Source organism: Neomonachus schauinslandi, chromosome 12 (genome assembly GCF_002201575.2).
Source record: "Neomonachus schauinslandi chromosome 12, ASM220157v2, whole genome shotgun sequence".
Lineage (NCBI taxonomy): Eukaryota > Metazoa > Chordata > Mammalia > Carnivora > Phocidae > Neomonachus > Neomonachus schauinslandi.
This window is the reverse complement of record NC_058414.1, coordinates 97528818-97556677: the sequence shown is the minus strand read 5'-3', so window position 1 is coordinate 97556677 and position 27860 is coordinate 97528818. Positions and strand designations below refer to the sequence as shown.

At 39.2% G+C, this 27860-nt stretch overlaps 1 protein-coding gene across 1 annotated transcript in view; it reads right to left on the bottom strand.

The window, feature by feature from the left end:
• Positions 1-27860, bottom strand: part of CNTNAP2 (contactin associated protein 2) — a 1342199-nt gene that overhangs the window by 712661 nt on the left and 601678 nt on the right. The window contains exon 11 of the mRNA XM_044920022.1: positions 13337-13443. Within this exon, the coding sequence (XP_044775957.1) occupies positions 13337-13443 (107 nt within the window). The remainder of the gene's footprint in view (positions 1-13336; positions 13444-27860) is intronic.

The window sequence follows — 27860 nt, the reverse complement described above, 5'->3', positions numbered from 1 at the left end:
CAAAAAAAAAAAAAAAATTTTAAAAAAAAAAAAAAAAAAAAAAGAAGCTGGAAAACAGAGAAAGTACAATTAAGGAAATGGATACAGCTATTCCATTTAAATAAATCTCTTTGCATTTTTGCATTGTTTCTGTCCTTTGAATCCTCCCAGTTTCCAACTGAGTGTTGGTAATTGCTGGAAATAGCCACAGATTGTACAGAACAATCGGCTCTATTTTAAGACACACATTCTAGTGTGTATACTACATGGTATGGCTACAAAGCAATAAAATAGATTTTTGTGTGTTGCTTCTAGAAATCATTGTCATTATTTTTAGTCACATATCATGTATATGTGTGAGCGTGGCAACATTTTCTAGTTTGAAGGTCTTTTATAGTTTTTATAAGTTACAAAATAATAGAATTAATTGCTTTGAATTTAGTCATTTTGCACTGGGCAAATATTGATTTCTTTCCCAACACCTTTAATTTCTAATGGAGCTTGAAATTAACTTTGGATTTTAATTCTATTTTATTCTGAGTTTGTACATCAGGGCCATTAATAATGTCAGGAGAGTGCTGAGAGAACTGTTTCTGAGCCAGGAGCCCACAGCGAGCTTTGTAGCATTTGGGTCTCCATACTTTGCAGAGAAGAGGAAAGTCTGTGTGGGAATTGTATATTGCATTAGTATTTTATGACCGAGCAACCAAGTCCAAAGATTTAGCCTGTAAAACGTCAGCCTCTGATCAATTGCTGGAGTTTGCATCAGTGTGTGTGTGTGTGTGTGTGTGTGTGTGTGATGCATATTTATTCAGATCCAAAGCAGGGTAGTGAAGGACAGATTTCCACTAACCAGAGGTGCCTTGAACACGGGCCTTTCTGATTCATAAGGTAACAGTTTACCTATTATACATAAGGTATAGGCACACACATCTGTATTACTATATCACATATATGAACTACAAATTTTAAAATAAATGCACTCTCTTTCTGGCGTTTCAAAATGCTTTGAAGTGGTTTTATGTTGTCTCTACAGAATGGGGTGATTGTAATTAATTGGTGCTGAGTCTCCTTGGAGGCGCCTGCGTTCATACGTACCACAGAGTGTTACCTCTGTGCTTCTCAGAGGTTCCCTAACTTGCTCCCACAGCCGCTACTGTCAGGTGATGAACATCCGCAGAGACTAATGTCAGAAACTGAGATGTGGCTTCTCCACTGCATCTTCCAATATATAATCAACTTGTCAGGGCCACGTCGCAAAACAGCAACCTCTGTAGTCTCTCCGCCCATCATCCCTGCCTAAAGTCTTCCTTCTATGGTTGAAAAGTGGCAGGTAGCCACATATTGGAAAAGAGAATTGGGACAAAATTCAGGAAAATGGGGTGGCTGCAGATATTCTGATAAGAAGACTATAAAAAGGCAACATTCTGGGGCATCTACTTATCTTTTTTAGGTGTAGTCTCTGATCTTAACACACATATATCAGTCAGTATTTCAAAATAGCTACTACCCTACTCTTCCTCAAACTTTGTATATTTGTTCTTAATGTTCTCTAAGTCTACAGATAGCAAGCCCATCTTCCCAAACGCTGAAGTTCTGTTTGTTGCACTTTTGAAAAGAAGTTCCCCAAGACCCAAGTATGATTTTCCACCAGGCATCCTCATTAAAAAAGCACAATGAAAATAGTTTTCTTGAACCCAATCAATACAGAGATGGCTGGAATCTAAATGATCCCAGCATGAAAATTACAGTTCGTGCAGATTAATTTTTTTATTACCACATGTGAAATTGATGTTAATCAAGTGTCAAAGTGAATCCATTCTTTGGCTAAGGCATCACCTGTGGTAGAGTTTAGGGCCTCATGTTCATTTATCTCATCTTAAGACAGGTGGTATGTGGGAAGTTTAGGGTGATGGTAAGAAGAAAAAAGTAGTGGACGCCTGGGTGGCTCAGTTGGTTAAGCGACTGCCTTCGGCTCAGGTCATGATCCTGGAGTCCCGGGATCGAGTCCTGCATCGGGCTCCCTGCTCGGCAGGGAGTCTGCTTCTCCCTCTGACCTTCCTCCCTCTCATGCTCTCTGTCTCTCATTCTCTCTCTCTCAAATAAATAAATAAAATCTTTTTAAAAAAAAAAAAAGAAGAAAAAAGTAGTGGCTGAATGCAAACAGAATCCTGATTCAAAATCCCTTAGAAATTCTTATATAGTGAATGAGTTACTTGGGCTTTAAACAAATATCCTTTTACTATGTGTAGGAGACATGGGGCAATGTTTCTTACTAATAAACTCCCCTGTGATTGCTAATAGCATTTCCGTTGCTTCCCGATACATTTGTCTTCCACATTACTTCTGCCCAGTGAATCATTCTGTATCCTTATTTTGATTTCTAAGACACACGGTAGCCCCTGCACTAGTTTAGGCCACAGAAATGGCCTAAAGTCAATGGTGCTAGGACGGGGGCACGAGGCAAAGCGAAGCTGCAACACGGACTTCCTGCTACGTTTCACCCGGGAATGGTGGAAAGCTGTCCTAAGCCATGGATTCAGCCCGGATGACGCGAGGATTCGTTCTGCAGTCACTGCCCTTCCGTCACCCATTGCAGATTCTGCTTCCTCTCCCGGGCTCTGTTCCACTCCTGCACCCTTTGGATGATGAGCCACACGACCAGCAGAGACGAGAGGAGATTCTCAGTAATGGCTCAGGTCTCCCCAGTTGGTGCAGTAATCATAGGATAGTGGATGCTCCCACTAGTAAACAAGGAAGCAAGTATTGCTGCCTGAATGTTCCTACATGCCTTCCCAAGGGCCTCTAATAAAAGTTCGGTTCCCCACTCCTCTCTCAGAACTGCTGCCCTTCGAGAAGGCCAGCGGTCTCCATTACTGATCTTCTCTCCCCTGCAGAAGTTCAGGATACTCTCTTCTCTCTCACGGAGCTTCAGCCAGCTTGATTTAAAGAATTATACAAAGGGGAAAAAATAATCCTTTTGGACAAGGAATTAACAAAGCCTGTTCATCTACCCTAGCTTCAGGTACTCAATCTGGCCGATAAAATTCAGGTTTTTTTAATTCAGAAAGTCTAGATCTGGGTCACTGAAACTATATAAAGAAGTCTTAATATGTTGGTTATTTTCTGAGTAGGAATATGCCTTCCACTGAATACTTGAGTGTTCTCTAAGTAGGGCAACTGAGCAATGGACAGCCATATGGCAGAAAAAACACACAGGGTTTTCTAGAGTTCTGAATTCCATTGCAGTAATATGGATGGAAAGAATTTCTCTTTCCACAGCCAAACTCTTCAAGGTGTTTCTTTATCCAATCTACCCGGATGGTCTCACTTGGCTTTATCCAGCATAGTGAAAGCTGATCACATGACTTGGCAAGCAAAGCATGTTTAACTGATGTCTCCACAGGATTGGATAGTGGCAACAAGTATTATTAGGACATTTTGATGCCTGCTAATGAGTAATGACAGCGATTTTGTAGGTGCCAACTTTGTCTGGCATTTGGTGCCGGCATCTGTGATGGCAAGAAAGGTCTTTCAAGAATAGGTTAGGCATATTTTGCAGGTGGGAGCCCCCATGGTAGCTTTGGAACACAATTATACAATGAGACCAAGGGACTGCAAGTCATTGGACCTTTCTCTTGCTTTACGTGAAAATTAGATTTTTTAGTCAAATCCATTTACAGAATTTCACTTGCACTTGGCTAAGTTAAAATATTTTCAAATAAAATATTTTACTAAAATTTGAAAGCACTCAAATGTGAAAACATTCAAAAAAGTCAACCAGCAACATTTTCTTGGAAACTGCTACACTTTCCATGGTAAACTTTCGCTTTCAGTGGCATTAGTCGTCTACAACAAATATAACAGAAGGGATTATTTGGGTAGATAAACATTTTCATTCTAGATTCCAACAATCTGAACTATACATTCTTTTGCCAGGAGAGCTTGGGAAGGAGGAAGAAAGCAGAATGTAGTCATAACAACAAAAGAAATGAAGAGAGTTCTTTGTCCACCATGATGTTGGAAAAACAAAAACAAAACGGAGACCAATCATTCATTCTTCAGATTTTTGTCATGTGAACAGTGAAAAAAAAAAATCACTAGATTCATTACAGGTATTTGTAGTCTTAGAGAGCGTAGCAAACCAAACCAAGTGTCTTGAATTTATGGAATAGAAATTTGACACAGCTGGGTCACAGATGGGAGGAGATCCCGACAGGAGAAAGCTGCTCATTCTTTAGATTTAAGTTAATAATCACAAAGTAATCTTAAACTTAGTTTTGTACCCTAACAGATAATTATTCATCAGTTGGTACCTCGCATTATACTATAAGCTAAACAGCTGAAGCAAACCTACTAACAAAAAACATTTCTGTCCCCTTCAGTAAAAGAAAATGGTGACAGTTGATGTGACGCTACATAATCCATGGTCCTTCCTAAATGCTCTCTAAACACTGTTCAGGGATCTTACACGTCCTCCATAGCCCAGAAGTAATCGTAAGCCAGTTGTCTGTTAGGGAAGACTTTAATGTCATTTATGGATTAATATAGTGAGAAGAGCTCAACTCTTCCTTCTAAAGAATAAATGTGAAGTTGTTTTGTGGTAAAGACCAGTGATGAAGAATCACATCTGAAATCGTACTTCAGCGCTGAGGTAGTGAAGGACCACTGTCCCCTGGCTAGCTCAGCCTACCTGCCCAACTCCCTATCCTGCTGCTCCTCTGATGAGACCAATCTCTTCACAATATTACATTTAAGCCTGTAGCTGTCATCTCGAGCATCATCTGTGTTGACTCTGTGCTAGACATTTTATACATTATTTGTACCCTAACACAATAATATGCATAGGCAGATCTATAATTCGTGCTTAATTAAGAAGGAATCAGGGCAGTGGTATTCTGGTAAGTCAGCAACTTTACAAAAAAGAGTCTGGATTTGTTGGGCTTGTTACTTTCTGTGGGGTAAATGCTCCTACTGTAGCTGGTTCAAGCTACCAAGCCTTCACAACCAGCTCACAGAAGTCCTGAATATTTAACAATCCGGGCTCCAGCACGCCACTCAAATAGGAACTCAGGAAGGGTTTAGAAACTTCTGCAGGATCATATGGAATGTAAGAATCTGAATGAGCATTCCCATGGCAGTCTGTGGGCTCCAAAGGCGGGCCCCTTTCATGAGCATGCTTCTCCATAGCTCGTGTTTATTTCTGCCCTCAAACTTTGCCTCTGCTATCCCACCCCCATCCCCCCCACCCCCCATCAGTTCCAATCTTAATTCCCAACCAAGCAAGCAAGGAGCTTCGCCAGGGTTCAGCTGGTCCTGAAACCCTTCCCCAACCACCTTGGTGACCTGTTCTCCCTCTCATGCTATACATACTGGCCTTTACAACCAGTTTGGCACAAAACCACACCACCTTCTACTAACGTATTAACACTTCCTGACTGTCTGTCTTCCATTTTTAGCCAGCATGTCTACTTCATAAGGAAGCAGGCTCTTGTCTGTATTTCTGTGATCCACAGAGTGTGCTACATACAAAATGGACATATAATATTACCGAATGAACCAGGACCATGTATGAATTACAGGTAATCCGATACTCCAAGTTTGTAAAGGTAAAGACTTACAGTAGGGGCACAGTGACTAATGTCAGTATGAAAGCAAGAAATTGTTTGATTTGGGAGATGTTAAAAGGATCAAAGGAGAGGCACATCCTATATTTAATTTTAATTCTTTCTTATTTTTTGAGTAGATAAAAAATTCTCTGAAGTTTCCTTCTTTATCTGCCAGTAATCAGGCTTGCCCTCTATCTTCTTTCCACTTCACCGAACTTGGCAAAGGTGTAAAGGTGAATGTCTTCTATTCCTTTTTCTCTTCACTCCGAACCTGGGCTGAGACAGTCACTGGGATTCAAACTACAGAGGATTTTAATGAATAATGTCAACTCCCTCGAGCCCGAGCTCTGGCATTTTATAGCCTCTGTGCGGTTCATAGGTGCATGGCTCGTCTCTATGGCGGGCTGCTTTTTAACATGCATTCGCAGATCAACTTTTTTGCAAAGGCTTTTTATTCAAAGAGAAAGATATATTTTTGAAACTATTGAAAAAGTCTTCATAAAACTGAAATTAAGTCCTTTCTTTCTAGGTTTAATCTTAGCCATCTTCCCAAAGCAAGGCATAAAAGAAGGGATTAATTTGAAATTTGGGCTGCCTTAGAAACGTAAAGGTTCTTGGGCTGTGTTTCTCCAAATGACCTGCACTATTTTAATCCAATGTAATTTATTTGGTTGTGGCTAAAGGACAGAACGGCCTCTAAATCCCCTTCCAACATTTCTACAAAGGTAGCACTTCCCCGTGTCTCTCCATCTTATTTTGTCTGCAGATGCCCGGTGAAAACGGGAGTGAAGAAACTGCCGGGATTATTGCTTCTTTTGGTAAGTAAGTGTGGTTTCAGTAAGCGACGCCACTTGCCCTTTCCCTCGTTCCCCAAACGCTTCAGCTTTGGCGAGAACGTGAGCTTCTCATTTGAGCGTACACACAACGGAGCAAGGGCTTACTGTTATTTTAACGGCGCATGACCCACTGAAAACCACATCCCCCACCTAGCACCGTGATGGAGCGGATCCCTCCTCACTCCGATCTCTCCCCATCCCATCTGGTGAGAAAAAACCCAGAAATAAACAGATTGATAATCTGATGGCATAATCTGAAAAGATGAAACGACTGCTCAGAATTACAAGGAGTCTGTGATAAGATATTAAGTAATTTCCCATGTAATTGCACTTCTGCGTATTTTGTAAGATGAAAAGCGGCAACTTAGATCATAAGAGGTAAGCATACAGTACAATTTATCCTCAGTTCACAACAAGCCAAAGATATGTAAATGAGTTAAGATTATAAAGGCTTTTATTTTACTTTTTAAAGAATTTATTTATTTGAGAGCGAGAGTGAGAGCACATGAGTGGGGAGGAGGGGCAGAGGGACAAGCAGACTCTCCACTGAGCGGCGGGGCCCAACTTGGGGCTCCTTCCCAGGACCCTTAGATCATGACCTGAGCCGAGATCAGAGACTTAACTAACTGAGCCACCAGGCACCCCTAAGGGCTTCTATTTTTTAATGAAAGTACACACTTCTTTGGAGGAAGCTATTAACACTACATCCTCCCCTCTTCTTTCCCTTCTCCACATTCCAGCATCTATCCCATACTCAGAATGGAGTTCACTCTTGACATATTGATGAATGGACAAAAAATGAATAAGCTATGATAGTATACCTCCTGTGTGTCCCATGGTCCTGTGGTTCTGCCCTAGGGCCACTCCTTAATGATAAGGACCCATACCTTAATGACAGACACACACTGAGCCTCTGAAGTAGGTCACAGTGTAGGAATGTAAAGGACGAGAAAGGGAGGTAAAATTGGAAGACTGGTTAATTGTTCACTTGCTAACAAAGAAGCACAATCTGGTTACTTAATGCTGTGTCTAGATTAGAAAGAGCAGATTCACCCTGTGAATATAAATCAGCCTGTGTAGCCATTGTATTTGCTAATACAGCCTTTTATCTTTTCAGTGAGTATTGGCTTAAATACTGGGACACCCTCTGATCTTTTCCTTGAGAATCAACTATATCAGTGCTCTGTAACCTGAAGCTACTTCTAATCAGACAAAACTTTCGCTGCCTGTTTTTAAAGACTTAGTGGTACAATACAAGTTACAAAATGATACCAAATGTTTTCTAAATTTACAAAGCACTTGAAGAGACAATATTTCATTGAATGTCCCGGGGGGTTACTTAAATTCAGAGAGGTTAAATGACTGTCCAAAACACAAAACACAAAGCTCATACACCTGGCCAGTACACGACTTGACTGTACTTTATTACCTGAGGTATCATTCTGTTGTTGAACTTACTTTGAGACTCTTACTATATTCCCACAAGTCACTTTGATGAACATGCCCTAACATGCATGGCCCAAGGTTTTCCTCATGATTATTTGAAATGTGCAGGTTTGTTTGCTCATATACTGACTTCCTCCATATAATTTCTTAGAACTATATACCTCTTGTGGCTGTTTCTGCTGTTACTACTATCACTACCCTCTCGGCCTTTCATTAACTCACCTTCTATTATCTGCCCTCCTCTTGTTTTCCTTTTGTCCCTTTAACTTACTCCCTCTTCACAGCTTTTTCATTAATTTGTATAAAGGACACTGATTTGTAAAAAGCTACTGATGCTTTTCACATTCCCTGCCATGCATTCACTGATGCCATGCACATTTACTGCGCACATAATATATGCTGGGCGGGCCCTGGGAATAAAATAGTCAACAGAACCTGGCACTGTCTCCTCTCAGATAGTATAGTCTAGGGAAAGAGACAGACAGTATTAAGGAATCACAGAAAATAGATGTCAAATCACAGCACCAGTGCTAAGACGTGTATTAGAATTACGAGGATTTGACCTAATTACAGGGCCACAGAAAGCTTCCTTAAGGAGGTGGCCACTGAATTGAGATTTGATACATGAGTAGGAATGTACCAGACAAAGCAGAGAGGGAGGATGTGTGAAAATCCTGTGGCAGAGGCGGTGGCCGAGGAGCAGGAACAGTGTGAGGGTCCAGGGCATGCATGAAAAACTGAAAGGAGACTGGAAGGGGGAAAGGGAGGAAAAGTATGGTGGAAAACCAGATTAAAAACATAGCCATTCTGAGTAGGTCCTTATAAGCCAGTTGAATTTATAGCTGAGAGATGGACTCCAATTCTGTAAGGACATGATTCTATACAGTGAACACTTTTGGGGTGGGTGGGTGGGAAGGTTGTAACTCTCAAATTCAAGTTGTCTTCATTGATGCCTAAGTCTGTGGTTGTTCCAAACAGATGGAGGCACCAAATCTCCTACTGCCAATAAATCTAGGTATTTATGCTCTAGGTTAGTGTGACTACAAGCAAGTAGGATTAATTTCTTTTTAAAAATTATGCTTTGAATTCAATTACTTATGAGTATAATGGATTATAAATAACATAGTGTGCACTACTGAAATCCACTGCACTTTCATGTGTGCGGTAATAAGGTGCAGTGTAATTTATGGCTTACAAATTTATGGACCGAGAGTAATAGCTCCAGACTATAGGATGTAGAATACCATCCTTTTCAATTTCAATTTTTCCTCTAACACTGGCTAGTTAAATTTTAGTTTTGCATTTGTGTGGCAACATCACTACCTTCTTAGTATCTCAGTACTCAGAAATCACACCATTTTTAAACTGGAAGAAATCTGTATAGGCCATTCAGTTTATCACCTCTTACTACCTCTGGAAACAATAATTTATCTGGGCAAGGTGAAAATCTCTCTTTTGATAACAAAAATCTGGAAAAAGATTTTCTCTCAGAATGAATATCTGGTATTTAATAATAATTCTTATAAATTTCCACTCCAGAACATTGTTTATATCTGTTAAATGTCCTCTGGCTTGTGAAGACAGCCAATAATTTTCATGTTATTGAGAATATTCTGGGGATTTTTAGGGCAGTCCCAATTAAGAGATTGATATCATATGTAGAATGACTGAGCTCAAAGATGGGCTCCAGTAGCATGAGAGAGAGAGAAAAAAAAAAAGTCTACTAAGCCCTGAGATAAGGGATTGCTTTTTGTATTTAATTTATGTAAGTGAGCACCATAATTATGAATTGTAAGGAACACATGTGGAAAACATGAGATGGTAATTAGATCCTAAAGAGCATCTGAAGTATTGACAAGTAAATTTGGAGACCAATTGTCTATACAGCGTCAGGAAGAGAAAAAAAGACTGTAACTATAAACATGAAGCTTTGCTCACAAGAAAAACACATCCTTATACTTTTAAGAGGATAAAGATAAGTCAATATAACAAAAGATAAATATTCAACATGATCATTCTACCTTCTTTGTCACAATTTTAAGTTTCAATATGTTACTAGTCAGAAATTCATCGACAATGGAATATCTTCATAAGAAAATCTAAAAAGTATAAAGCTGCAACAATTTAATGTATTTCCACCATTTGGTCACAATCTAACCTCTTTAGTGTTTGGGAGAACAAAAACTGGCCTGCCCTTTCCTGCAATCCGACCTTTGGCTTTCCCTGTGGCATTTACACATCCAAAGGGGGACATCCTGACTCCTCAGGAGAGTGGTTTGTAAATGACAACCCTCTGAGCCTTACAGAAAATGGATTTGAAAATAAATTCTCCATGTATAAATAAACAGATAATTAGATACAGGTCTAGGACACATCCAGATTAGTTTTAATTCTCTTCAATTCTTCTGAAAAAAGAGAAAACTATGGAACTCATTCACTTCAAACCCAACCTGCCATGCAAGTGACAACAATGAGGGGCAGCATGAAATTAAGTGACAAATTGTGGGATGTGGACAATTACTGGTACAGAAGTACAGATCAAAGGATGTTTGTTCTAAAAGGCATTAATTGGTGGAAATTTATTAATTACTAATATATGCTAAAGTTCTTCTTTGTGTCTTCCATAAGCCACCTCATTTAATCTCAGGGTGGCTTTACAAGGGTCACTGCACCCATCTCACACAGGAAAAACCTGAAGCCCCAAGAGGCTAAGCGCCAAGGTTACAAGTAAGTAACAGGGCCAAGTTCAAACTCAGGCAGTGTGACCTATCAAAAAAGGGCTTCTTGGATCCATCTCGGACTCTAGTATCTAGCCTTGATGATCAGCAGTTTTCTGAGAAATAGCTATCTTACCCTGACCAAGCAGGACCAGAGCAGAAAATGTGTGGAAATAGCTCAATTATAATGTTTGAAGCTCTATGAAATATTTAGTTATACCAAACACTATGTTTTAGTTAACTGTTTTTTACCTTTTTAAAGGAGTGCCATTATAAAATTACCATAACTCCTTTTTTCAAAAGGATCCTTGGTCTTCTGCAGGGAATAATGTAAAATATTTAATAACGCTAACAAAATTTAAGACTAGAGAACACAGAATAAGCAACTGGAAGTCTCAGCTCATTGGTTTTTAGAACTATAAGAGACCTCAGTAGCCATTTAGTCAAGAGGAATAAAGGAAGTCCAAGAGAAGTCAAATGACTTGCTACAAAGGCACACACAGCATGATAATCTCATAGCTAGCGTCAGAAGTTGGTTTCTTTTACTTCAATGCTCTTGCTATGAGTGTGGTCACTAAGTAAAAATGTAATATTGTTCATTAAATATCAAACAGAATGGCATTTTTATATATATTTTCCATTATTATGTGCTGGATCAGACCCTCCTTCCCAATTTTTAACTAATCCATGGGAGTAACTAAGAGGTATATCAAGTCATTCAGTTTATTTGGAAGCATATAGCCTTCAATAAGCTACAAGAAAAATAATTTTCACAACCAAATAACGTCACTGAACCCTTTCTCTAATTATGCACTGTGGTCTTCTAACCTCTCTTTATGCACACGCTTGATTTTCAAGATTTTGGCCTCACTCAGATAAGACAACAAGGTATCAGGCTTTCTATGTTAAAATGAATGATTCTACTTTTACAGAAACAAAAGTGGAATACCGAACAGGTAGGAATGAGCTCCAGGGAGGAGATAATTTCTCTTTTACATTTATAGATTGCCACCAGGGCCAAACCTAAATACTCTTAGGACACTTTTAATAGTTGGAGTTATTACTCTTAAAAAAAAAAAAAAAAACAACAAAAAAACCTCAACTATTTAACCAGTAGTATGTATTTAAATTTAAAACAAATTTAATATTTTAAAAATCTTTTTCTTTGCTGTGTATTTAAATGAAGGAAGCAGCTATAAAAAAAGAATAGTTTGCTTTTCAATTCAATATCAAGTGAGCACTGAGTTAGAAAACCCTTGTAACCAGCACCAATTTCTTGTTCTTTGTTTTCATTTAGAATTTTCATATTCAGGAACAAGATCCCTTATAGTTAAACATGGTATTTGTAGCACAATATATAAATTATATTGGTGGAGTGAATGTACGAAGTTTTATCAAATTTACCTAATTCAAACATTGTTTATCATATAATGAGTATCACAGGCTAAAAGTTAATATTTTGATGTGACTGGCAAGGGGCGACTTTAGTTATAACTCCTTTATTCTACTAATTTCAGTATCAGTTTCATTTTTATTCATTAAAATACTCTTTCATGTACCCATATAGAAATACTTTACCAAAAATCAATTTGTGCCTGTTTTTATTTTCTTGTACATATTCCTATTAATGTTAATTTTTTAAGGAACATTTGTCTCTTGTTTTTGAACAGCTTCCTAAACAAAATAAGAAGTGCAATAAAATAAATTACAAACATTTTTCTTTGTTGAGGTCTTATATTCCAGTTTCTTATTGTACATTCCTACAAATAATGACATGAAAGGCTCAGAGAGCTGTCCTGCATTTATTATCCCCAGAACTCTTCTCTGATAATATTTTTGTCATTGTTTCCTAAAAATGAAGTGTAATGAAAGAAGTCTGTATAATTACAGGGCTTAAATATTAGATTTTCAGTTTTTCAGCCTGTTGGAAGGAGACTGAATGTTGGAGCTCATTCTCTTTCCCTTCCTCTTCCTCTCTCCCTACACACACATGCACACATGTGCACACACATACACACACGACGGACAGATGAACTTCTTCCAATTCTACGTCTTTGGCAAATCTGTTTCCAAAAGGGCTTCGTAAACAGCCATGCATTTTTGGAAAATTAATGTTACAATAAGAGAGTTAACATTCATCTAAAAATATTCTTTGAATTACAAAAATACAAACTTCAACTTTTCAGTGTAATGTGACTATGTAAAACAAGGCACATCTGTGTTTTATTAGTCATCTTTGCAAGCCACTTTTTACTTTGAATATTTAGAAAAACTTGCCCTCTTGTGTTATTAGTTTAATAATGGACTTTATTCCACTTTCTAACTTCTTTTTCTGATTTGAAAAATGCGGCCAGACAGTTGTGACAGAGCAAGAGACAATTACTGTCCAGACACTAAATGTCCAAATTATACTCTGTCTGTCTCTCTGAAGAACTGATAAATGAGAATCCAGTCAGAGACATTACACTAAAACAATTTCCCAAACCATCTATCCAGACGTGGCTTAGACACACAGAGGCAAATCCAAGATCAGCATTCCAATCCCAACTATGTTTACGGATCATTGGACACGTTGGTCCTTCTTTTGTGTCATTAGGCATGAGACAGTATATCTTGATGACTACGTACTATTCTGGGGAAGCAACAACAAAATCTGGGTTCTTCAGAATCAAGTGGGTGCATTCCCTAGGTAGCTGAGGACCTGGGGTCTGGACAAGTAAAGGTCATGGTGACATGAATGGGCACTCACAGTTGTGGCAGGTGGCCCCACTGTACCCCGTCTCCTCACAAGCGCACTGGAAGCTGTGCCATGTTTGCGAGCACTTCCCGCCATGCTCACAGTGATTGGGCACACATCTGTCAGAGAAAGAGACAAACAGAAATAAACCAACACATGAATGAGATTTATGAGTGGCCAAATTCCAAGCTGTCTGGGCAATATATCATTTCAATGCCAGGTTAACTTACCAAGGCAATTAATCCTTGTTAGTTTAAGCAGATTAATATGATCCATGATGGAAGGTGCCAAGCGCACAAAAGATGATGTATCACAAGCCTGGTGTTTCCCATTTTTGAGTAAACAGTAGAAATTAACAAACAGTGGAGAGACTCATTTGCATAACACAGACTCATTTTATTTTGTCTTTGCACAAAAATAAAGACACTAGCTGAATTTCCTCCTGGTGAAAGATGGAAGATTAGCCCTCTTGTTTCCTGTCCCATTCTTTAACAAGGCCAATACCGAGTCAGAAAAGGGTACCACTGAGTTTTTCATAGCAATTTGAGCTTTTGAAATAATGCCATGGCAACAGCAATGAGAATATACAAGTCTTAAAAGATTTCTAAGTCTTCTGTATGTCTCCTGATATACCCAGCTGGCCAATGGAAGCCACCTACCCAAAGTGGCACCAAGCATAACATAGGGGAAAAATGCAGGTTTCATGTTCAAATCTTTGTTTTTCTATTTACTATGTAGCCAAATGTGGCTATGTAGTTTAATCTTTCTCAATATCAATTTCTCATTTAAAAAATGGAGTAATTTTGTTACGGAACCTCGACTGGATCGCCCAACGGAAGAAACAAGCGGCACTCGGAGAGCTTGGATAGGAGGTTTATTTAATGCAATGCAGGCTGGCTCAGAGGAGAGTGGTCTCCAAAGGTCTGAGCCCTGAGCACAAACAAAGCGGGCAATTTATACACTTCTACTTCTGCATACTTGGCACTCTTGGTGCATGCGCGAAGCAGGGCAGGGAGAAGAACCCGGAAGAGCCCGGGGGTAAGGACTGGGACTCTCTCGCTGGCTTGTTTGGCCATCTTAGGACACAGATTTTCCTTATCAATTTTACCTATCTGATAAGTAGTTTTAAAGTTTGTAGGAAATGCTCATAAATGAGATAATTAATAGGCAGGAAAGAGAGGGGCAACATATGGGAGCTATGAATATCTGGACTGCAGCTTCCAGGGCAAATTTCATTGCTTGCCTGAACCTTCACAACAGTGAGGTTGAAATCTATTCAGAAACACTCCAGCTTACTGCTGCAAATTTTGATAGGAGTTGCTTCAGAGACGGCATTCACTATGTCCCATTCTTGATTTACCATCAGTCATGCCTAAACCTGGTGTGGCAGGCACACCCCCATGAGGCATGTAACCTCCGACTCTTCCGTAGGAATGCCATTCCTCTACAGCTCTTTGCAAACCTTTAGTCACGCAACAAACATTTACTGAACACTTGCTATGTGCACAACACATGGGAATCAGAAGATAAATAAGATTTCAAGAACTGACAGCCGACAAAAGTGAATATACCGTATATATGAAAACTATCATGTAAGATGGAAATGAAGAGTGTAATAATCAGGGTCAAATAATGCACGATGGAGTTACACAGGAGTGATCATATGTAGACTTGGGGCACCATATAAAGTCTTTAAGTAGAGCCTCGATGAACAGTCAGGATTATAAGAGGAAACTGAGAGGAAGTGCATTCCTGGAGGAAAAATACAACAGAAGCAAAGACACAATGTTGGATTATCATGGGGGGGGGGGATGGAAAATTCACTCTACGCTAAAAAGGCACTCATATTTCATATGAATTTGGGCTTGGTGTTATCAAGGCTACCTAGAGGGTCCTTCTCCAAAGACCTGATCACCTAGGTGGAGATGGGGGATAAGATTCACACAAAATACAACACCAGGCAGAATTTGATGACTCATCAAAGGAATAGGAAAGGCTACAGAAATAAGGATATCACAGTAGTTATAGGTAGAATATAAATAAAGGCAGAATATAAATAAATATAAAGTTTAGAGCATTCCCCCGGGGACTTAAAAGGAGAGTTGCATTTTCATAATTAACATGTTGGAAGTGTTCCCAGCAGGGAAAGCGAGAAAGCGATGACAGGGAGGCAGAACCGCACCATCCTGTCCCTTGCCCAGGCACCCAGGCGGGGGCCTCTGCAGAAGGTGTTTCTGCTCACAGTCCTGATTCTCTAGACCATGAGACCAAGCAATGGGATGGACACTCCAAAATTATGGAAAACTAAAAAAAAATCCGTGATACTTAAGTCTGTATATGACTCTGTGTGGTATATTTATTTTCTAAACAGTTGTGGGTTAATATTAGCTCAGCCTAATAGTGAAAGTAATTTACATCAGCTCATTATAGCAATTAATTCAGGGGGAAGTAGTGCAAAGGACTGAGTTGCAAAGGAAAACCAGGTTGGAATCTAAATGTGCTCTAAATAATGCACAAAGCAGAAAACCCACCTCTCAACGATAAAAAAAGACTACTGTGTACTTACACACACACACACGCACACACACGAGCATATAACCATCAAGTGAGATTGACTGAATAGTCCTAAAATTCAGTATTAAGGATTTCTTTAAAAGTGATCTTTTATTTAAATGGGATTTTAATATTTTATTTTTTAATGTCTGTTCCTTATAACTTGTATTTTTAAAATGGACATTGTCCTCATGCTGATTACTGGCATTTAGTTGTTAATGGGGAGAGATGTTTTATTTCCAAGTCGAATGGATTCAAATGTAATTTCAGACCCTAATACTTCATCCCTGTATTTAAAAAAATGGGGGCGCCTGGGTGGCTCAGTCGTTAAGCGTCTGCCTTCGGCTTGGGTCATGGTCCCAGGGTCCTGGGATCGAGCCCTGCATCGGGCTCCCTGCTCAGCGGGAAGCCTGCTTCTCCCTCTCCCACTCCCCCTCCTTGCGTTCCCTCTCTCGCTGTCTCTCTCTGTCAAATAAATAATAAAAATAAAAAATAAATAAAAAAATGTTAGGGCCAGTTACTAAGCAAAACAAAATACGAATTAATCTAGCTTCTGACTTCCTGTTTATTTCTTCTCCTGTATTCGCATAAAACCATTTGCATAGGTCCCATAACCCATTATCACACTGTATAGTAATGATCTGCTTGAGCATCTTGTCTCTTTGAAACTGTGAGACTCTGCAGTTAGGGATTTTTATCTTCTGGTCTTTAGCATGGCAGGTGCCTCGTCCACCCTCAGGAAATGGCTGCTGGCCGACCCACTGAAGTAATGGAGGAATGTGATGACCGTGAATTACACCACGGGGCTGAAGTAAGTTTGGAGGAAACATCTCTTTTACTGCAAAAAATAGGGATTAGTGTTATGTATGATTTTAGTCTTACATCCAGACTCTTGCTCCAGTAAAGTATTAAATATATAGTTTGTTTTACAGCAGGTCCTGGCTTGGAAGTTTGCGTCGCATCAAACATGAATCCCAATGGCTCTACTGTGGCTACTTGAGAACTAGTTGAGCAGGATCAGGAACATGCAGGGATAAGTTGGCAGGTGTCAGTTTGCTGTGATCAAAGGGCTCCAGAAGGGATTCATCCAATGAACTCTGTCCCCAGAGAGCACTGGCATCGGACTCTTCCAGCTGCAATCGTCCTTTCAGTTGTAGCAATGGTTTCCAAAATGCTTTAGAATCAGAATGCATTTTTTTTTCAAATGAAACTGACTTACGCCACAATGTAAAACAAACAAAAGCTAACATTTGAAAGTCACGTGTATAATAATTAATATAAAATCAAACGGGCTACAGACAGAGTAGCTGTTTGAATGGATACAATTCTATCCAGGGTTATGGATGACAGTTGCAGTTTTATTTTACCCAGACTATCACTTTTATTTCTATACTTGATTTTAATTGCAAAGCATTGACAAAAATGATATTCATGGACATAAGAACTGTGAATGGTACCAGGTTCGTTCACCACAGCCCACTTCTGTGGATACTACTTAAACAGAGACAGCAGAAGAAATTTTCTTTCAAATCCAGAGAACGTTACTCTGACAGCATAACGGAGTGCAATGGTGGTCTTCAAAACACTTTGAAAGTGCTTTCTTTTTTTTTTTTTCCTCTACAGTGCTTAATAGTTAGAGAGTTTCAAATAAAATTAAAATCAAACCTTTGTGTTACCTTGAGAACTACATTTGGTTCTGTAGAACTCCATATAAAACCAGACTGTTTCTCTCAAATACATTCACACGATACCCAATAGTGATTAACGGTGGAGTGTTTCTCTGAATAGCCTGCTGTTGCTAATATCCTGAGCTACTGCTACACAAAAGTTCTCAAACTTTCATGCACATAGAAGTCACTAGAAAATCTGGTTAAAATGAAGATTCTGATTACTTAAGTCTGGGGTGGAGTCTGAGATCCTGTAATTCTAACATGTTCCCCAGTGATGCTCATGCAGCCGGTCAGAGGACCGCATTTTCAATCACAAAGCTCAAGAGCATTCCAGCTCTGGCAGTAGCCTCTCAAAGAAGAATGAGGGCACCAGGAGGAGAAACAGCCCAGAAGGGAGGGCACAGGCATGGGGTGGGGGGCAGAGACAGTATGCGGGAAGGGCAGATTTGGTCTAGGCTGCCACTTCTCCACTCAGAGTGACAATATAATAATCTCCTAATCCCATTTAGTAGGTGTAATCATTTCAGAACACCTGAGTTTAGACCTCATCTAATTCATAGAAAGTGATCACTGAATATGAAGACAACTTCATTTGACCTTAAAGTCAAGTTCCATATTCTCAGTCTGAGTCAGCTGAGATTTCCCACCCACTTTGTTATCGTACAGAGGCCAATCTGCGATACTTAATCTGCTTTCAGATTAGTACAAATTTTATACCTGCTCATTAAATATGACTTGTTCTAAAGTTTAGAAAAGAAAACTTCAGGTTAGGTATAGGTTATTTTGTGAACTACTGGAAAATTATTTAGAGTGATTTATAAATTACCATTCCAGTGCAAATTACCTCTTGAATTTTATTTTTTTTCTTTCATCTTGGCTCCTAATTTTATTTTTGCTTATCAAGCCAAGAAATTCATTTAGAAAATTTGATTTCTTAAATGCTATTTTTCATACCCCTGGCTCTCAGAGCTATTTCCACAATCATGGCAGAGTTTTCTTCTGCATTACCATCAATATTGATCTCAACAATATTTTAGTACTTTTATTTTCACACTAATTAAGATTTCAATTTTAGTTGAAGGCATACTCTCTATGGAGTATATATCACTGCCTTACATTTTTTCCTGTTCAAACTGAAATTATATAGAGAAGTAATCATAATTCCAGCAACTAATTTAGTATTTTGTTACTACATAACTTAATTTTATAGTTGTACAACCAGAAAACCTAATGTTATGTTGATGGTGCTACTTCAACAAGCATTTATTTATGGAAATACTTAAATGCAGAGATATTTATTATACCTCCTGCATTATGCCCAAAGTTTCCATTAAGAATAATCAAGCATATTTGGTCTGCATCTTTCCAACAATTATGCATTTCTAGACAACCATATCAATCATTAATTGTAACCTTACTATAAAAATACCTTAAAAATAACTTCTATTGTAATAAAACCTATCACTCTATTTTACTTTGTTAATTTACTTTGAGTTAGAGTATTACAATATATTCCCCATTGTTTTATGAATAAAACATCTTTTAAGAGATCACAGGCTCACAGGAGGAGAGGGACCTGCAAAGATCATGAGTTCCTTCACCTGTCTCCAGGCCCAACTGTATTTAACCTAGGTAAGTAACAGTAAGTTCTTTTTAATCAATCAAGACACTCTAAAACAAACTCTGGAGACACAAAGAATAAAGGCAGCTTTATCCTCAAGAAATTGCATTTATTCATCAAAATGTAATTGGCAAGTCAGGTCTCTCTCTATGCCTGATATTAAAAATATTGGTACAGAATTAGGATAATATATCACTATTATATGAGTACACTGAGATTTATGGAAAAGTTAATCTTTGAAGGAAGCATGGATTCAGGTTAGCCTGAAAGAAAGAGAAGAACCTTTCTACGCGGAGGGAAAGCGAAAGCTTGCACCAGTCTGAGTAAGTGCAAAACGTGGCTATAGAATAATGAGTTGTTGAGTTTGGCCAGAGTAGAAAGCTTGCATCCACCTTGAGGATTACAGCAGAAAGTTGTGGATGTCTGGTCAACAGCCCTGTCCCCTTTCTTCCTTCCTATCATAATTCCTATTTTGTTCTGGCATCTTCTCTCCATGTGGCCATCTGCTTTTGGAAGGGAGAGTATCCTGGTCTCCGAGGGAAAAAAAGTAAAGCATCAGGCTTCTTAAAGAAGTCATTAACCTACTGCACACTTTTCCCCCAAATCTATGATCTTCTTTCACAGCAACAGAATTTATGTCTTGCTTGACATAGAGCCACCCAGCTAAAGACACCATTTTCCAGGCTCCTTTTAATTTGGGGGGGGGTTGTGACTAAGCTCCATGGAAGTGCACTATCTGGGCTAAGCCCTGAAAGGGAAAGGACATGCACTGTTCTTGCTTTTCAGTCACTCCTGGCCTCATTCCTAAAATGAACCTATGATGGTGAGACCTAGAACAGGCATCTCTGAACACAAGAGGATGACAAAGGAATATTTTAAGGAGTCTGATTTCTGAATAACATTCCAGCCCTGGACCATCTACTCAACTGTTTCCTGGCCCCACCTGAACTGCCCTACCTGCTAGGTGTTGAAGTTCTCAGGGCTCAGTCCTTGGTTCTGTCTAGGATGGTTCCAAGCTTCTTTCACTGGTTCAGACTTCCACTGACATACCCACTTGGATGTGGCAGAGGCATCACAAAGGGAGTTAGTCTCCTCCTTAACCTTCTTACTCTCTTGCTCAATCTCATCTCAGTCAATGGCACCACCATCTATCGAGTCGCTCATCTCAGAAAATCAGAAGTTACTCTTTACATCCCCGTTTTTATCACTTCTACATAAAACATCAGCAAAGTTTTGTGAATTAAAATTTGAAAACTGGCCTCAAATGTATCTACTTTCTGTGCCTCTACCTACTCATTTCAACCCACCATCACTTTTACTTGGATTACAATGTTTCCCTACTCATCTGCCCCTCTCTATTCTTGTCTTGCTTTAAATTATTCTCAACAAAATACCAGAGTGAACCTTAACATTATGTCATACTACTGTTTAAAGCCTTTTGATGGACTCTCATCGCCCTTGGGAAAAGGTGGAACTCCTGTCCGTCTCTGCACGATTCGCTCTGCCTGCTTCTCTGTTGCCCATCTGTGCTCCTCCTCCTCCTGCCATCTTCTAATTATATACCTGTTGGTTTCTTTGTTGTCAGGCTTCTCTTTGAACTCTGCTTTCCATGATGGCAGGGACTATGTCTGCTTACCACTCTTTATCCATTGCGTAGAATTCTGTCTGGCATTGAGTATGTACTCAATAAATAATTGTTGAATGAATTCTGAGTAAGTGAATTATCAGTCCATTTAGATAGCTGGAAATGGCTTACCATTTTGCTAGTATATGAATGCAGAAACAGAGAATGTCTCAGACTGCTGCACTCTGAGTGAGTTTTGGATTATCTGGCCCATTTCTCTCAAATCTATCATATAAACATAATACCATTATACAATAAGTCAAACTGTCTGACCAAAGGCTTTACATAATTTCTGCCTCTACCAGAATGCTATCTTATTTGTAGATGAAGGAAAAACACATCTAACACAAGCCCTTTACTCTGAAAAATGAGTGAAGTCTTCGTATATTGATATAGCTATTAGAATAGCAAGCCCAAACTTGGCAAAACCCAGTAGTCAAGCAAAGACAGTATTTTTGACAAGTTAATCCATATCAAGAAGTACTAAAAGCAAGAAATATCTGAAGGATAATAAAATAATGATTAATGTAAGAATGAAACTCCATAAATTTATAGGTTTCTTTTATTAAGAAAGTACAGTATGAGTAACTTTTATAGGATACTATAAAATTATATTTTTATGAGATTAAGATGATGAAATATTTTAGAGGGAGTGATATTATTAACAAAATTACCATGAGACCAATAGTAAAATTATTTTACAGTTTGTGCTTCCAAAGGAATACATGCAATTTCATTATTTAAAAAAATGTTTAACAGGGGCACCTGGGTTGCTCAGTTGGTTAAGTGACTGCCTTCGGCTCAGGTAATGATCCTGGAGTCCTAGGATTGATTCCCACATCGGGCTCCCGGCTCAGCGGGGAGCCTGCTCCTCCCTCTGACCCTCTCCCCTCTCATGCTATTTCTCTTTCTCTTTCTCTCTCTAATAAATAAATAAATAAAATCTTTTAAAAAAATAAAAAAAATGTTTAACAAATTAGGAAAATTTGCACAAAACATATAATATTTGAAGTTTAATGTCTTTTAAACTTCTTACAACCCTGAAATCAGACTGACCACATCCCTTTGGATAGGCATCATTGCATTCTGATCTCCCAAATATTCACTAATGAAGAACATTTACAATGTCTTATTTTCAGGTATAAAAAGTGTCATACATGATGAAACCATTATTCTAAAAAACAGAGAGACACAAATGGCTTCTAAAAGCTGACATAGAATACGTTTACTTAAAGAAAAAAATATTCACCCAAGGCAGAAATATATAATTAATAGATCCTTGCTCTCCAGATATCAATATGGCAATGTTTTCACTTAGGCTACACACATACACATACACACACAAGCTACATAAATTAACTTTTTAAAAATGTATATTCAAAACAAATGAAAAGCAGAATCAGACCTATAAATACAGAGAGCAAACTGATGGTTGTCAGAGGGAAGGGGGGGTTGGTGGTGGGCAAAATGGGTGAAGAGGAGTGGGAGACACAGGCTTCCAGTTATGAAGTGACTAAATCATGGGGATGAAAGGTACAGCACAGGAAGTATAGTCAACAGTATTGTAATAGCATTTTATGGTAACAGACTGGAGCTCCGCCTGTGAACACGGTATAGTGTATAGAGAAGTTGAATCACTTAGGTTGTACACCTGAAACTAATGTGTGTGAATTCTACTCAAATACAGCAACTGAAAAAATGCCTATTCAATGTGGACTTTGTATCCAGGAGACTCAATAAGGTTTGCCCCAAGTCTCCTTCCAAAAAAGAAAACTACAGTAAGTACAGTGAAGAACTGAATGAAGGAAGAGATTCCATGATTACATAATTTGTTAAATGAAAACTCCCCCGACTTTGAAATACAGAATACCCGGGGTATTCCTAAGACACACAGACATTTGGCCCAAGACTTTGAAAAATAGGACTAACCCTGTCAAACCAGAGGATCTGATAAATTTTAAAATGATACAGTGATAAGGTTAGAATCTGTTCAAACACTGGTAATAAACCCACTGCTTTATACTTGAGTTGAACAATTTAGTACCACGCATATAGGTTCTAATTTTTTTAAGTCAGCAGCCTAGAAACAAATTTAAATCTCCCTACAAGAGTAAACTATTCATGTATACACAATCTTTAGGAGGGACTGTTGTCATCACTGTAATTTTAAAAAGCTGAAAGTAGATAGCAAAAAACCTCAAATGAAATACACACGGGGGGGGGCGGAGGAAGATGGCGGAGGAGTAGGAGACCTGGATTTCGTCTGGTCTCAGGAATTCAGCTGGATAGGGATCAAACCATTCTGAACACCTACAAACTCAACAGGAGATCGAAGAAAAGAAGAGCAACAACTCTCTCATCAGAAAAGCGACCACTTTCTGGAAGGTAGGACGTGCGGAGAAGTGAATCCGAGGCGATATTCGGGAGGATAGATGGCGGGGGAGGGGCCTCCGTCGGCCGCTTCTGGCAAGTGATAGAACCACGGAGCACAAAATCGGAACTTTTAAAAGTCTGCTCCGCTGAGGGACGTCACTCTGGTGGCTAAGCGGGGGGTGGAACCCTCCGGGACAGTGTGGTCTCAGGACCCTCGGGGTCACAGAAAGACTGGGGGTGCCTGAGTGCAGCAGAGCTCCCAGGTATCGGAGCAGGGAAGCCGGCTGCAGAGGCGGAGCCCAGGCGCGGGCTCTCAGCTCGGGGTGGCCATAAACCGTGATCCGCAGCACAGTCGGGCCCCTGCTCCTCCAGCAGGGACCCAACAAGCGGCAGATCCGGGGAGACTCACCTTCCTCCCCCGGGAGGAGCCGCGCGGGAGTGCACCACAGGGATCTGCTGGGTTTGGAGACTCCACACGGGGTCGGATGCCAGAGATAGAAATGCTAGGTCACAAGCCGGGTGAGAACGGAGTGTGGCCGGAGACCGGGGAGACGGGAGTGACTGATGGCTTTTCTCTGGGGGCTCACTGAGAAGCGGGGCCCCGAGTTCTCGGCTCCTCCGGGGCAGAGACTGGGAGGCCGCCATTTTCACTCTCCGCCTCCAAAGCTGTACGGAAAGCTTGCAGGGAACAAAAACTCCCGAGAGCAAATCCGAGCAGATTACTTAGCCCGGACCGGGCAAGGGCGGGGCAATTCTGCCTCCGGCAAAGACTTTTGGAAACCATGGCAACAGGCCCCTCCCCCAGAAGATCAGAGAGAACAACCAACCAAGACCAAGTTTACTGATCAATGAGAACGGCAGAACTCCAGCGCTAGGGGAATACTACACATAGAATTCATGGCTTTTTTACCATGATTCTTTAGTTTTTCAAAGTTAAGTTGTTTTTTTTTTAACTGTCTTTTTTTTTTTTTTTGAATTTTTCTTTTTCCCTTTTTCAACCAACATCTTATCAATCCCTTTTTTTAAAAAAAAATTTTTATTTTTCATTTTTAGAGTCATATTCTATCCCTTTATAGTAGTTACCCATATTTTTGGCATATATATATAAGTTGTTCTCTCTTTAAAATTTTGAGATACAGTTTCTTCTAACAGATCAAAATATACCCTAAATCTCTAGTGTTTGGTTTTTTTTCTACTACCCTGCCTGATCACATTCTCTCCCCTTTTTTTCCCTTTTTTTTTTAAATCCTCTTCTTTCCTGGGCGCCTGGGTGGCTCAGTTGGTTAAGCGACTGCCTTCGGCTCAGGTCATGATCCTGGAGTCCCTGGATCGAGTCCCGCATCGGGCTCCCTGCTCGGCAGGGAGTCTGCTTCTCCCTCTGACCCTCCCCCCTCTCATGTGCTTGCTCTCTCTCATTCTCTCTCTCTCAAATAAATAAATAAAATCTTAAAAAAAAACAAAAAACCTCTTCTTTCCTTTTTCAAACAACTTCTTATCAATTCCTTTTATAAAATTTTTTATAATTTTCATCTTTACAGTCATATTCCATCCCTTCATCATATCAACCCTTATTTTTGTACATATATAAGTTTTTCTTTCTTTAAAATTTTGGGAGGCACTTTCTTCTAACAGACCAAAATACACCCAAAATCAAGTTTGTGGCACTGATCTATAAACCAGCCTGATCATATTTGATCACATTCTGGTTTTTTTTTTGTTTTGTTCTGTTTTTGTTGTTTTTATCTTTTTCTTTTTCTTTTTTCTTTCTTTCCCTTTCTTTTCCCACTGTTTCGGGTCTTTTCTGATTTGTTTAGAATATATTTTCTGGGAACGTTGTTACCCTGTTAGCATTTTCTTCTCTCATTAATCTATTCTCCTCTGGACAAAATGACAAGATGGAAAAAATCACCTCAACAAAAAGAACAGGAGGTAGTACTGACTGCCAGGGACCTACTCAATACGGACATTAGTACGATGTCAGATCTAGATTTCAGAATCATCACTTTAAAGATACTAGCTGGGCTTGAAAAAAGCATGGAAGTTATTAGAGAAACCCTTTATGGAGAAGTAAAAGAACTAAAATCTAACCAAGTAGAAATCAAAAAGGATATTAATGAGGTGCAATCAGATATGGGGGCGCTAACTGCTAGGATAAATGAGGCAGAAGAAAGAATCAGTGATATAGAAGACCAAATGATGGAAAATAAAGAAGCTGAGATAAAGAGAGATAAACAACTACTGGATCACGAGGGCAGAATTCGAGAGATAAGCGATATCATAAGATGAAACAACATTAGAATAATTGGGATCCCAGAAGAAGAAGAAAGAGAGAGAGGGGCAGAAGGTATAATGGAGCAAATTATAGCAGAGAACTTCCCTAATTTGGGGAAGGAAACAGGCATCAAAATCCAGGAGGCCCAGAGAACCCCTCTCAAAATCAATAAAAACAGGTCAACACCCCGACATCTAATAGTAAAACTTACAAATCTCATAGACAAAGAGAAAATCCTGAAAGCAGCTTGGGAGAAGAGATATGTAACCTACAATGGTAGAAACATTAGCTTGGCAACAGACCTATCCACAGAGACCTGGCAGGCCAGAAAGGACTGGCAGGATATATTCAGAGCACTAAATGAGAAAAATATGCAGCCAAGAATACTATATCCAGCTAGGCTGTCATTGAAAATAGAAGGAGAGATAAAAAGCTTCCAGGACAAACAAAAACTAAAGGAATTTGCAAACACAAAACCAGCCCTACAAGAAATCTTGAAAGGAGTCCTCTAAGCAAAGAGAGATCCTAAAAACAACATAGACCAGAAAGGAACACAGACAATATATGGTAACAGTCACCTTACAGGCAATACAATGGCACTAAATTCCTATCTTTCAATAGTTACCCTGCATGTAAATGGGCTAAATGCCAGAATCAAAAGACACAGGCTATCAGATTGGATTAAAAAACAAGACCCATCGATATGCTGTCTGCAAGAGACTCATTTTAGACCCAAAGACACCCCCAGATTGAAAGTGAAGGGGTGGAAAACCATTTACCATGCTAATGGACACCAAAAAAAGCTGGGGTGGCAATCCTTATATCAGACAAATTAGATTTTAAACCAAAGACTGTAATAAGAGATGAGGAAGGACACTATATCCTACTTAAAGGGTCTATCCAACAAGAAGATCTAACAATTGTAAATATCTATGCCCCTAACATGGGAGCAGCCAATTATATAAGCCAATTAATAACAAAAGCAAAGAAACACATTGACAACAATACAATAATAGTGGGGGACTTTAACACCCCCCTCACTGAAATGGACAGATTGTCTAAGCAAAAGATCAACAAGGAAATAAAGACTTTAAATGACACACTGGACCAAATGGACTTCACAGACCTATTCAGAACATTCCATCCCAAAGCAACAGAATACACATTCTTCTCTAGTGCCCATGGAACATTCTCCAGAATAGATACATCCTAGGTCATAAATCAGGTCTCAACTGGTACCAAAAGATTGGGATCATTCCCTGCCTATTTTCAGACCACAATGCTTTGAAACTAGAACTCAATCACAAGAGGAAAGTCGGAAAGAACTCAAATACATGGAGGCTAAAGAGCATCCTACTGAAGAATGAATGGGTCAACCAGGAAATTAAAGAAGAATTAAAAAAATTCATGGAAACCAATGAAAATGAAAACACAACTATTCAAAATCTTTGAGATGCAGCAAAGGCAGTCCTAAGAGGAAAGTATATAGCATTACAAGCCTTTCTCAAGAACAAGAAAGGTCTCAAGTACACAACCTAACCCTACACCTAAAGGAGCTGGAGAGAGAACAGCAAATAAAGCCTAAACCCAGCAGGAGAAGAGAAATAATAAAGATCAGAGCAGAAATCAATGAAATAGAAACTAAAAGAACAGTAGAACAGATCAACGAAACTAGGAGCTGGTTCTCTGAAAGAATTAACAAGATTGATAAACCCCTGGCCAGACTTATCAAAAAGAAAAGAGAAATGACCCAGATCAACAAAATCATGAATGAAAGAGGAGAGATCACAACCAACACCAAAGAAATACAAACAATTCTAAGAACATATTATGAGCAACTCTATGCCAGCAAATTAGATAACCTGGAAGACATGGATGCATTCCTAGAGATGTATCAACTACCAAAACTGAACCAGGAAGAAATAGAAAACCTGAACAGACCTATAACCACTAAGGAAATTGAAGCAGTCATCAAAAATCTCCCAACAAACAAAAGCCCAGGGCCAGATGGCTTCCCAGGGGAATTCTACCAAACATTTAAAGAAGAATTAATACCTATTCTTCTGAAACTGTTCCAAAAAATAGAAATGGAAGGAAAACTTCCAAACTCATTTTATGAGGCCAGCATTACCTTGATCCCAAAACCAGACAAAGACCCCATCAAAAAGGAGAATTACAGACCAATATCCCTGATGAACATGGATGCAAAAATTATCACCAAAATACTAGCCAATAAGATCCAACAGTACATTAAAAGGATTATTCACCACGACCAAGTGGGATTTATCCCTGGGCTGCAAGGTTGGTTCAACATCCACAAATCAATCAATGTGATACAATACATTAACAAAAGAAAGAACAAGAACCGTATGATCCTCTCAATAGATGCAGAAAAAGCATTTGACAAAGTACAGCATCCTTTC